Raw genomic sequence first — 12,162 nt, forward strand, 5'->3', positions numbered from 1 at the left:
GAGCAGCCTGGGACAGTGGGAGGTGTCCCTGCCCATGGCAGGGCTGGCACTGGATGGGATTTAAGGTCCCTTCCTCTGGGATTTCCACTCACCCATTTCTTGCTGCTGGCATTCAGTAAATAAATATTCCTCACACAATAAATGCCCCACAGCACATGCTGGAAAATAAGGAGCCACTCAGGAGGGCTTTTTTAACCAGTAAACTTTATTTATATATAACAACAGTACAAAGTGAGTCCTTGGCTTGCAAAATAGGAGTGTTTCATATTTACAATAGGTACACAATAATATATTAGAATAATAACAAAACCCCCTTTTATTTCCTTGGAACATTTTTAAATACTTAAACTTTCTTACATTTGCTTTTTTTTTTTTCCACAACACTTGTAAAAACAACAAAAAACAGACAATCATCTTAAAAAAAAATATAATACAGAACTCCAGTGTGTCAAGTATAACGGGGAGGGGAGGAGCCACGGTGGAATGGGCACAGATACAAATCAATTCCTTGTTCCTGCCAATACACAAATCCCCTAAAACTGGTGGGGGTTGGTTTGTAAGGAGAAGGGGAAGAAGAAATCAGAATCTGTTCCATGGCTGATACCTCTACATTCTGTGACGGTTCTGGGGGACTCCAGAAGCTTTAGTACCTGTACATTCCCTTCCCCTTGCTGCCTCTCCTAGCGGCCCCCAAGGTGCCATCAACACCACAGCTCATCAGTAAGAGAAGGACATTTTACTGCATTATCTCCTGAACCATGAAATAACGTGGCAACATCAGCTCCTTTCCCTCCCCACGGCTCCACCTGTGTGTGCCCCGTCCGTGCGATGGAAGCGGCGGCTGGAGAAGCTGTTGCATAAACTTCCAAGCTTATTCGAAAGAGAGGTATTAAAAATCCCAAAGGGAAGGCCATACAGGAGATCTCGTGTTTGATTTGGCAGCCTCGGGAGGCCCAGAGGGTTTGGGATATTTGGGATATTGTCCGTGCAATTGGACGGACCCTGCGGGCCTTTGGAGCCTGTTCTGCGGAGCTGCAGAAAGGTCAATTTTTCCAGGATTTTATTCCACGGTTACAAAGGAAGGAGAGGGATGGGAAACACGGGGACTAAGGGGGATCTGAAAGAACAAGCACAGGGACACTGCCATGCTCACAGCACGGCCACACCACCTCTGGGTGCCACCTCAGCAACGTGGGCACAGACGCCCCGGTGGGACCGGAGAGGCTTTTCCAGCAAGGAGCAGTCGGGCTCTGCCATCCCCCACTGCCCCACCCTTCCACCTCCCCATCTCTGACCCCAGCACGGTCCCAGCACCCAGCAGAGCACCCCGGGGTGCAGGGCACGCACCACAGACCCCCAGCTTTCTTCCAGGAGCCAGGAAGGCACCAGGCACCACCTGCAGCTGGGGCTCCAGCTGTGTTCCATGGGCTGCCCAGAACAGGAGCAGCACCTGAATTTTGAGGGTGAAGGGGCTTTGCACAAAGCCTTCCAGGCAATCAAAATCATTTCAAAGGCTCCCATCCTCTTCCCCTGCAAAACTAAACCGACCAAACTGCACTGAAATTGCTCAGCTCAGCGGATCCCCAGCGGCGCCTTCTCAGCGCACACGGGCCTCTCACTCCAATTATTTCCCCCCTGGATGTCTCATGGATAAAATCAAACCATCCTGTCCGTGCAGGTGGCCTCAGAGCTGTCACCAGTGCTTTGCCCTCAGCCTCTGACCCACTGGTCTCTGGTTTTGGGTCCGGGCTGGGTGTTTTCACCGCAGACGTTCACCGAGGGCAGGACTGTGCTCCGAGCTCTTCCTCGCACACAACTCTGTACAATATCACAGCTCCCTGCACTATTGCCTTGCAATTCCTGGTGCAAACGTGATTCTGGAGTAGGATGGCTGAAGCTCTGTGGCATTTTAATGCATCTTTGATGTCAGTTATTCACCCTCCTCGGAAAATTTTTTCTTCTCTCCAGGGCACAGTCACACGCGAACTCTCCCTGATGGCCCAGCTTATTCGAGTCAGGTCTATTTTAGTTTCGTTTAGTTTGGGGAGCTGAGTCCCTGTGACAGGTGAGCTCTGACAGTGCAGGAAACTGGATGGAGAACAGCCAGTGACAGGAGAACGTGGCTGGGCTGCTGCCAGGGAATGGGCTCGAGGCTTTGGAGCAGCACAGGGACCGTGCCAGGAGCTGCTCTGCCCTTTGCCAACCTGGTCTTCCTCATCCCTGCTGGCTCTGTGGGACTTCTGGGAATGAGACCTTGTTTGGAGGCTGTGCCCATGGGAGGAGAGGATGCTCTGACCCTTTTTCCCCACAGACTTAAACACGCAAAGACTCCCACGAGGAGCTCAGAGCCAGCAGCGTGCCGAACGCGACCCCATTTTGCCTTTGCTCCCCACGTGCCCACCCAAACCGTTTCCTACATTGTGACATTTCTTGTGGAGTCCAGTGGAAGGTAGGAGGGAACACTGACGTGGGGATGGGCCACCAGGATTTTAAGACAGTGTGTGGAAGGCACTGCTGTGATGAAGGTCTCTGTTGGCACCGCGGCGAGTGGCTGCGCTCACCGTCCCCAGCGTGTCACAGCCCCGAGCCCTGCGGGGAGGCACCGCTGTCCCCACGGCCACCCCTCAGGGGTAAACCTGAAATTCCACACCTGGAATGCTGCTGGGATGCAGCGAGGCCGTGGCAGCAGTTTTGTTTCTCAGCGCTGGTCCCCACGGTGGGTCCTCACTCAGCTGCAGACAGGATATCCAGGGTTTCCATGGATATCCATGCTGGATTTCACAGGGCTGGCAGCCCTTCGGCCGTGCTGATCCCTCCTGCCTCCCTTGAATCCATCCTCTATGGCAAAGCGTGGCCCACTCGCTGTCCCCATCCTCCGAGCTTTGGTGGCTGCAGCTCCACAGCGGGGCCAGCCTTGCCTGCGAGTTCCACTCTCGAGTGTGGGGTTTCAATAAAGGCTTTCAAGGAGGAGAAGCGTTTGATTAGCACCTCGCTCCCCCTCGGAGTGGGTGCTTTGATAGCTCATGAGCGGAAGATTAAACGGAATTATTCAAGAGGTGACACCAGCAGAGAGATTCCCGAAAGTGACGTCTCCCACTTTGATGCCGGAATACCTGAAACGGAGTGAACTGGAGACTCCAAACACCGAGCGGCCTTGCAGGAGGAAGGGGGCAATGAGAGGGATGTGAAATCGTTTCATCTAAGGCAAGTGCCCCCTCCTGACCAAACCTCGAGTCCAGTTTGCTGCGAGTGCAATGAAAATGCCATTTTGAGATCTGAAGCTTCCTCTTCCCAAAGGAGGAATGGAAATGTCAGATGCAAGCAGGGCAAGAGATTCCCAGCTTTGCCCCAGGGAGATATGTTGCTTCAATCCATATAATTGCCTGTAAAGATCCATAATTAATGTCAACCACCGTGAGTAGACACTTGGCAATGTATTTCTAGGCCACCCTTCCAGCCAGGGCTGTGCTGTTCCCTCTGCCATCCTCCTAAAGCTTTTCCAGATGATGGAAGAGGTGGGAATTCAGTCAGAAGTGTAAGAGTTTATTGGTTTGCAAAGCGCTCCTGCTGCTTCCCCTTTTTTCTCTCTGCTCTAATCTTCCCACAGCACAGAAGATCAACTCAGTTGTCCCCTTTTCTCCTTAACATTTTCCCAGAGAATCCAGGGGGTGTTTGGGGACCTCCACTTCTGCTGAGAAAATACAGGGGAGTGGGGAATGACAAAACCTTGGCTTGGGGGGTGCTCCTGGCCACAAGGTGGAGAGCAGGAGGAGGAAAGCAGGATTAAAAGGGCTACAAAAAGCCTCTCAAAGAGAGGCAGAGAGGAGCACCCCGAGGGCTGGAGGGCAGGGACATGGTCATGAGGCCCAGGTGATGCACAGCCAGGCCTTTGCTTTGGGCTGTACTCGTATTTTGTGAGTCCTGCAGAGATAACTCCCCAGACTGATATCCAGAGGTGTTTGGAAACTGTTTGGGAACTTTTTGGAGTGCTGTCTTTGGGTTTCAGAGTACCATGCGCATTTGGTGAACCCAAACCAACAATCACAGCTAGAACAGATCTGGAAATCCCTCCCTGTGAACAGTAGGAACAGAACCAGCAAAAAACTGCAGGATTTCGAAGCCTGACCCTCTGCCATGTCCTGTGGTACCTGCAGCAAAGAGCAGGCCAGCCTGGGGAGGGCTCCAGTGACATTCCCAGTGCTGGGCTCTGCAGTGCCTGACCCTTAGTAGGACTTTTGCACATTTTCTGCCTTAGAAATGAGATTCACTGTGCAGGAGCAGGATCCCTGCGAAGGGAACTCTTGGATAACAGGCAGTAGGAACCCTGCTCTGCCTCTCAGTCTCTGTTTCTGCCACTCCCCCCTGTCTCAGTGAATCCAGTGCTCAGGCTGCTGTAAATGTCAAGAACTTATTGCACAAGGTTGATTATTATCATCAGTATTTTCTGCTTTTCAGAGAGACTCACAGAAGTGGATTACCAAAAGAAAGTGGACTTGGCATGGCTTTTACTGAATGGTAATTAAACCATGTTTCCTGAGTATTTCTCTGCATGCTTCTCCCCTCCTCTGGTGCTGGACTGCAGGACACCAAAAGCCAGCAGCTCTCTGGGAGCCCTGCTGGGCTCCTCCAGGCAGGAATGGTGGAGGAGGGGGATGGATATGGAAATGGATTTTCCTTCGACACACACTGGCTGCAAAGGAAGGTCCCAGTCTGGTGTGACACCGCCTGGGCAGACACCAGGAATTATTTTGCTGCCATTCCCAAGCTCCTGCAGCCAACACTTGTATTTCCATTAGGCCTCCTCTCCCTGCCCTCCCCACTGCAGCCTGCACACGCATCAATATTTACTACAGAGAGAAATATTTACAGCATTCCTTCCCCTCCTGGCACTCTACAAAGGGACACACATAAGCTTTGGTGTCTTTGAAAGAAATAACACTCACAAACATTTGCCTGTCACTGGCCACAGGAACGTGTGCCGTGGGGGCCAGCAAGGAACTGAAGAGAACAACGAGACGCCGACACAGAGACACGACAGCAGAGCTGGCTGGCCCGGGGGTGGGTGCTGGTTAAGGTTTGCTCTTGCCCTGGAGCAGAGATTTCTCTCCCTTTACCAGTGGAAATGCAAGTCCTGGCCCTGGGTGAGGCGGCAAACGCTGGTGGAGAGACCCAGAGGGAGCCTGTGCCCAAGGACTCCGCACATCCAGCAGAAAAGCAACAACAATCTGCTCTCCCAGCATCCAGGCTTTTCAAGTATTGTCACCGTAAACATCGGGGTTTGAGGGGTTTTGCTGTGAGACATCGGAGGTGGCTGCTGGAGACCCCCAAAACCAACCCTGGAGGCGTCGGCCCAGCTCTGCCTTGGCTCACGTGGCACCTGTGGGAACCAGCAGTGGACACTGAATGGATCCCTGCCGGATCACCACGGCCATGCAGGACACGGCTGGATCCTTGTTAGATCACTGTGGCCATGCTGGACACTGCTGGACACTGCTGGACACTGCTGGACACTGCTGGATCCTTGCCAGATCACCGTGGCCATGCTGGACACTGCTGGACACTGCTGGACACTGCTGGACCACCCGCAGCCAGCGAGGTGGGATGGAGGTGGAAAAGGGAAAAACAATGAAATTCAGATCTTCCCTCATTCGACAGTAAATGGGATTTAAAAAAAAAAAAAATAGACATTCTATAAATACATGGATAAAGCTGGATGTCAAGACAGGTCGGATGATCTGATGGTTTTGCAGTTCAGGTAAAGTTCCTCCTAGTGCCTCTAAGTTACTCAGCCACTGGACTATTTTCAGGCTAAACTGCTATTTCACTTGTGTAAAAAGGTGTGGTGCAAACTTGTGCTCGTATTGGTTGTAAGATCCCAAAACAAAGACATTTCGGTTTTCCAGACGTTCCAGTTGGTGTGAGAGTCCGTTCCCAGAATGCCTGAGCCGTGTCCTTGGGAGGCTCTCGGGGACGGGATTCAGAGCTGCTCCTTCTTGCCAGGATTATCTCTATGGCCTCTGTGGTTTTTGCTCTATTTCTTCTTTTTTTTTCCTTTTCTTCCTTTTTTTTTTTTTTTTAAAAAAACCCTTTAAATAAAGTTTTATTTTCTAATATACATTAAACAATTCTCATGCAAAGCAGCAGTCGTGGAGAGATCCAGACTTTCCAGGTTCCTTCTTTCCATGTACGCTCGAAGAAATGATCCGCCTTGCTTGGACTTGGACATGTTTCATCTTCTTGTCTTCCTGCCCTTTCAGACTGGGTCCTGTATGATTTTTGAGCACAGCCAGTCCTTGGGCCAGGCTCTGCTCCCTCCAGAAGAGCCTTGGGGGGGTGTGTCCAGTGCCTTCCTTGCTTGTTCTCCCTCCAGATTCCCGAGAGTCCCTGCGATCCTCTGCCCTTTGCTGTCTGTGACCTTTCTTCAGCTCTCAAAGGACATGGCCCCAATGAGTTGCTCTACTTTGTAAGCCAAGCGCTGCCTCCGAGCCTGCTCATCCTGCTCCAGAGCCCCGATGAGCTGGGGAGGAAACAGAAAAAGGGGAAAAAAAAGAATCAGAGAGAGAAATCAGTGTGAGAGAGGGGGTGGGAGAGGTGGGTGGGCAGCGAGATGTGAGCAACTTGAAGTGGGGAGGTGCGAAATCCCAATAAATGGCGAAGCAACTTGGCTGTCGTTGGTTTGTTGGACCCCTTGATACCCACCCAACAAAACCCACTCTGGTGCCTCAGACTCCACATTTCTTGTCTCGTTTAGCACGAAAGTGATGAGATTTTTCAACCCTAATGGGAAAATAGCCGTGGCGTTGTATCACAAATGGCTACACGCAGTTTGATGACAAAATCCTTCCGTTTCACGGACATAATTACAAAATCGCTCCTTCTTGTGGGGAAATGAAGGGGTGGAACAGATGGTGAGAACCTGGTTTCAAGTGATGCATTCATTAAAGGAGCTCAGGCTGCCAGGGAGCCTTTGCAAACAGGAGCCTGTGTCACGGCAACGGGGATTTGGACCACGCTGTTCCCAAAGGACACCGAGGTTTCTGGGGAGCTTCTCTGGGTCATGAATGATTTCCACTGCACTGGGTGCGTGCCAGGGCCGAGGAATCCAGGTGCTCCCACAATATTTTAGCTCTCAATCCTCCTGGCGAGGATGCTACAAGTGTGGCCAAACCCAAACCCCTCTGAGCGTGAAGAGAACAGCGGGGCAGGAGCAGCGCCAGCTATGGCCAGGCTGCATCCAGGGAAGGGAGGGGAAGGAGCTCTGGAGGCAGCAGAGGGATCCCTGCACAACCCAACACTGCATCTGCTCTCCCACGCACGTGCCGTGGGGCCCTATCGCCCCAGGGGACACCATGGCCCAGGGGATGCCATCACTCCAGGGGACAGCACCACGGCCCAGGGGACAGCGCTGCCCACACCCACCTCCTCGCTGTACTTGCTGACGTAGGAGTAGATCTCGTTGAGCGCACTCAGCATGTTGAACTCCACGGCGTGCAGGCGCGACTGCTCGGCGAGGTAGGCGTTCATGTCCTGGTCGCTGATGGCCGGCAGCTTGGCGATGTCCGCGTAATACCTGCAGGAACGAGGGGTCAAGGGAGAAATGAGAAACAGGAACGTTCCAAGTGTCCCTCTTCCCCCTGGGATTTAAGCTAAGCTCTGCAGGGATAAGAACATCCTTTTGCTTTGTGTTTACATCCAGCAAAACAGGATGCTGGGCTGTAATGAGGTGAAAACAAGAGCAGCGATGCTCAGTGGGGCTGAGAAGCACCCTGCAGCATCACTGATGGTCCCCGTGCTTCCCTTCCACTCAGGATGTTCTATTCTGAGATCCATGGGGTTTCAGGCAGGACCAGAGCACCCAGCATCCACACTCCCACGTGCTGCCCTCACCTCTCCACCCAGCTCTTGTAGCTGGGGATGTCCTTGGCGTACAGCAGCTTGTTGGAGGGGGAGTCCTTGCCCAGGCGGTGCTCCGAGGTGGAGCAGGAATCCATGAAGGTCTGAGCCACCACGGAGAGGCAGGCATCCGTGATGCTGCCCTTGTGGATGTCGAACACGAACTGTGGGTTTTTGATCACGTTCACCCAGAAGCGGAGGGGGAGGCTGGGAGGGAAAGCAAGAAACAAAATGAAATGAGAAGACAAAGGCGAGGAAAGGGCACCTGCTGCAGATGGTGCTCCCAGGCAGAACACGAACAGTGGGAGGAGTAAGAGAAGAATTTAAACAGGAGCTGGGCCAAGGCCATCAAGCACCAGTTAGCCCAGTGCTGCTCAGACGGCTGGTGGTGGATCCTGCCACGCTGGGGAGCCGCTCTGGGCTCGGATCCCACACGGAGCAGTGGAGGAGATGAGGGGCAGGCTGGCTGTGCCAGGGCAGAGCTGGGCAGTTTGGGGGTACTGGGGGAGCATCTGCAGGAGGAGCCCATTAGGAGGAGCTGGTCAGAGCAGGGCTGCAGGGCAGGGTGAGCCGGGGGCAGCCCCGGCGCTAATCGGCGCTGCCCGGCGGCTCCGCGCTCCGTCACCTGCGGGCCGGCAGCAGGAATCACAGGCTTTGTCCCCAAATCCCGGGGCCTTTGCAATCAAAGGGGAATTATTATTCCTTTTTTTCTCCAGCTGTATAGCAGGATCAAAAAAGCAGCTGCTGCTTTCTATTACCTTTCAAGTCGCAGCTCTCTCTGTCTCTCCAGCTCGCTGAAGGCTGCAGCCTTAACTCTTGCAGTGCTGCAGGAGAGCAGCTCAGCCCCAGCCCCAGCCACCCCAGCTCTCTCTTCCAAACTTCCATTTGCTTTGACCTGCTCCAGGGGCAGCCTCCTCCCATGTCCCCACCGAAATTCCCTCTGTGGGAATGCTGCAGCTCAGCTGAGGTGGGGAGAAGGAAGGCCCAGGCCTGGTAGGGTCTGGTGGCTCTGGCAGACCAAACCCTGATGGTTATTGCTTTCTTTTTTCTCATAATTTCTTGTGATTCTACAGTTTTTATCCCAATAACTCCTTCTTCTAAGGCTTTAAATGAATTGTTTTGAGCTTCCCACTGCCTTAGCAGGGAACCAGCTTTCGCAGCCATGATGATTAAAGGCCTTTTAAACCACAAGGGACTCAGGGGAAAATACAAGGTCTTTAGGGAGCAACCATTTGTTGTGCTTTTTTTTCCTTTCTTGCAGAGGTAAATTTCCAACCCATGGAGGTTTTAATCCTAAAATAGCAGCAGAGGCAGAGATGTGAGTGCTCCTACTATTTGGAGAGGCTGGACCCAGCTGCAGCCCATGCTGGGGCACGCAAAGCTGGCTCCTTGTCCCTGTGCCACCTCCTGCTGATGCCCAAACGCTCCAGGTGCTTTCCAAAGTGATGGGAAAGGTGCTGAGTTCTCCCCTCCCAGCCAATGCTGGCATTTGTGGCCCAGCAGGGCTGTGCAGGCAGCACAGGGCAGGCACTGGAGCCCTGCTTCCCACTCACAGACCGGCTCTTTCCAAAGTCCAGCTGTGTAAATTAGGCCAGTGTCCAGCTCCCACCTGGGCAGAGGACTCAGAGGTAGCCAGGCTATTCCCCTTCCCTTCCAAATCAGGGCATTTTATGATTTTATGATCCTATGAACACCACACTGGCAGCCCAGCCCAGGCTCAAACCCCACTGCCGCACCCCCTGGGGCAGCACAGTGTCCATCTCCCGCTCTGGGGCTTGGCTGTTCCCAGCCCTTCCCAAAACAACTCCCACGTGGTTTTTTCCCCAGAATGGCTGAACACTCCTATCGGCCTCCCTGTCCCCCTTTACCAGTTGCTCTTCCAGGTGTGCCGGACGTCGGTGTCGTGGATGCCGTGCTTGTCCGCCTGCTCGTCCAGGAAGTCGAACATGTACTTGATGGCGAGGGGCAGGGCGCTGCCGCGGTGCACGGTGCTGAACAGCGTCTCGAACAGGTCGTCCACGAACTTCTGCAGCGTGCCCTGACGGGAGCATTGCAAATTAGACAACTTCGAACATTTTTTTAATGTAATTTTATTTTGTTTATTTGTTCGCCTCTGCCCAGCGAGGGGGGGATTGAAGTTTTCTCTTGAAAAGGCTCTGTTTCACTGAGGGTTTGAGAATTTCTGTGTAAGGCCTGATAGGCTTCAATCAACAAAAAGGAGATTCCCAGAGCCAGAAGATACAGAGGAGCTAAATGAACATTGACAAACATCACCCAAGTGTGAGGAAATCTGGACTTCAGAACCCCCCCAACCCCAGGAAAACCCAGCAGGGACAGCCAGCCTGGGAGCTGAGCATCACCGGGGGCTGCACGGGAGCCCGGATGAGCCTCACTGTGCTTCTCCCAAGTGAATTTAGCTCAGTTACCTTGGTGGCCAAGAGCCTGGTCAGGTAGATCTCCGACACCATCTTGCTGCCCCGGTCTCCTTCCTTCTGGTCGCCGTGGTCGTGGTTCTTGACCAGGTGCCAGACCTTGACACCGCTCTCCAGGTCGGGGGTGATCATGGGGGCGCGGGAGCGGAGGCTGTCGGGGCTCCCGGTGTAGCGGAACGTGGAGTCTGGGCCAGGGCAGAGAGGCTGGTCAGGCTCGGAGCAAAACCCTTCTGCACTTCCCTCAGTGCCCCCACCGTCTGATAACGCCCAAACCACTTGCACGGGGCTTTTTTATGCACAAATGAAATGGAAAACCCCCGTGGTTTTGTTCTGCACATGTTCTTGTTCCGCACCATCAAAATTCGGCATTTGCAGAAGATGTGTTGGTCTCCACTCCACAAAAAAACCTCAGAATTGAGCTGTTTTTTCTCCCAGACATGGACTTTCCTGCCCCATTCACATCCTTTCCTGGTGTGAACTCCTCATAGAGATCCATAGAGATCCACATGAAAATCCTCCCCGAGTCACAGCTCACATACATTAACCTGGGCACCAACTCCTGCAGCAGCAGCAGCCTGATTCCAGGGTTTTGTAAATAATGAGGAGCTGCCCAGCACAGCCAGCACAAAGGGCAGGAGAAACTGCTGAGCTTGTCCTTGAGGCTTTCAGGAGAGCAGTGAGGACTCAAGCTGAGCATCAACAGCAGAGCCTGAGGCCAGTCCTGCAGCCTGGGCCACCCCTGGACTGAGCAGGCCCAGCCTCCTGCTGTCCCTGCAGGGAAAGGGGAGCTCAAAGGGCACCAGACAACTTTCCCTTAATTGCTCAGAAGCCATGGAGGGATGTGACACATTTATTTATATATTTCACTTCCCAAAGAAGTCCCTCCCTGGATCCCATGCCCAGCATCTCCAGGACGAGAGACGAGGCTGAGGAGCCCAACTGTGCCTTGCTGGGTTCTTCCTCTCGCTACATTTCTTTGTTCTCTGGGAATCTCGTGTGTTTTCTCAAGTTTAGCCTTCAATTCACTGCTCACCCTCCTCATCAAGAGTGTGGGGATCGATCATAAATCAACTGAGGGAAATACTCAACTCATTACCAAAGTAGCTGGATTTTCATCCCTGATTAAGGCTTAGATAAATGAGTGCTCCAACTGATATAATTAAGGAGACAGACAGGGGGACAGATCAGGAAGCATCCAGTAATTCTATTTTTAAACATATCTCTGTACTGATATATAGCTGGGGAAGTAAATAAGTATCTAATTTAAATTCTGCTGGCACAATTAGAAATATTAATCTTAACATGAGCAATGATCGCTCATATTGGTGCTTTGCAAAAGCTTTTCCAGCTGACAGAGATCAATGAGCACTGAGGGCTCAGGCTGTGAGACCCAGCCTTGGTTTTTCCATCACCTATGGAAATGTGGCTACAGGATGTGTTGGACACTCGTGGGCCTACACCTGGCAGGGAGAAATGCCTTTCCTCCTGGCTTTTACCTCAAGACTCCCCTGGTTTTGGCTCCTCAGAACCCTTGCTCGAACTAAAACCAACATTATTTTGGGAGCTATAAACAAGAGGAGGAGATGGGTTTGTCAGGAGACTTTTTGCTGGTAAAACACTCTGTGAAATGAACGATAATGAAAGATCAGCACTCGAGAGATTTTGCCACTGCTGCCTTTTATGGAAGTCTATTATTACAATTATTGTGGATTTAGTGTTCCGAGCGTGCACCTGGCACCTCGCAGGCTCATTTTCTCAGGCTGCAGCATCTTCAGGGACCCTCTGGAATGTGCTGAGCCCTGCTATTATGCAAATCAGGAATTCCCAGGTGTGCACA

General features: G+C 52.5%; 1 protein-coding gene across 1 annotated transcript in view; it reads right to left on the reverse strand.

The window, feature by feature from the left end:
- Positions 1-204: 204 nt before the first annotated feature.
- The window catches only part of PLXNA2 (plexin A2), a 140,026-nt gene continuing 128,068 nt past the window's right edge, over positions 205-12,162 (reverse strand). Inside the window, exons 28-32 of the mRNA XM_068995557.1 lie at positions 10,320-10,510; positions 9,762-9,931; positions 7,888-8,100; positions 7,420-7,570; positions 205-6,517 (exon numbers count right to left, since the gene is read on the reverse strand). Coding sequence (XP_068851658.1) covers positions 6,422-6,517; positions 7,420-7,570; positions 7,888-8,100; positions 9,762-9,931; positions 10,320-10,510 — 821 coding nt within the window. The 3' untranslated portion in view covers positions 205-6,421. The remainder of the gene's footprint in view (positions 6,518-7,419; positions 7,571-7,887; positions 8,101-9,761; positions 9,932-10,319; positions 10,511-12,162) is intronic.

Source organism: Aphelocoma coerulescens, chromosome 26, assembly GCF_041296385.1.
Source record: "Aphelocoma coerulescens isolate FSJ_1873_10779 chromosome 26, UR_Acoe_1.0, whole genome shotgun sequence".
Classification (NCBI taxonomy): domain Eukaryota; kingdom Metazoa; phylum Chordata; class Aves; order Passeriformes; family Corvidae; genus Aphelocoma; species Aphelocoma coerulescens.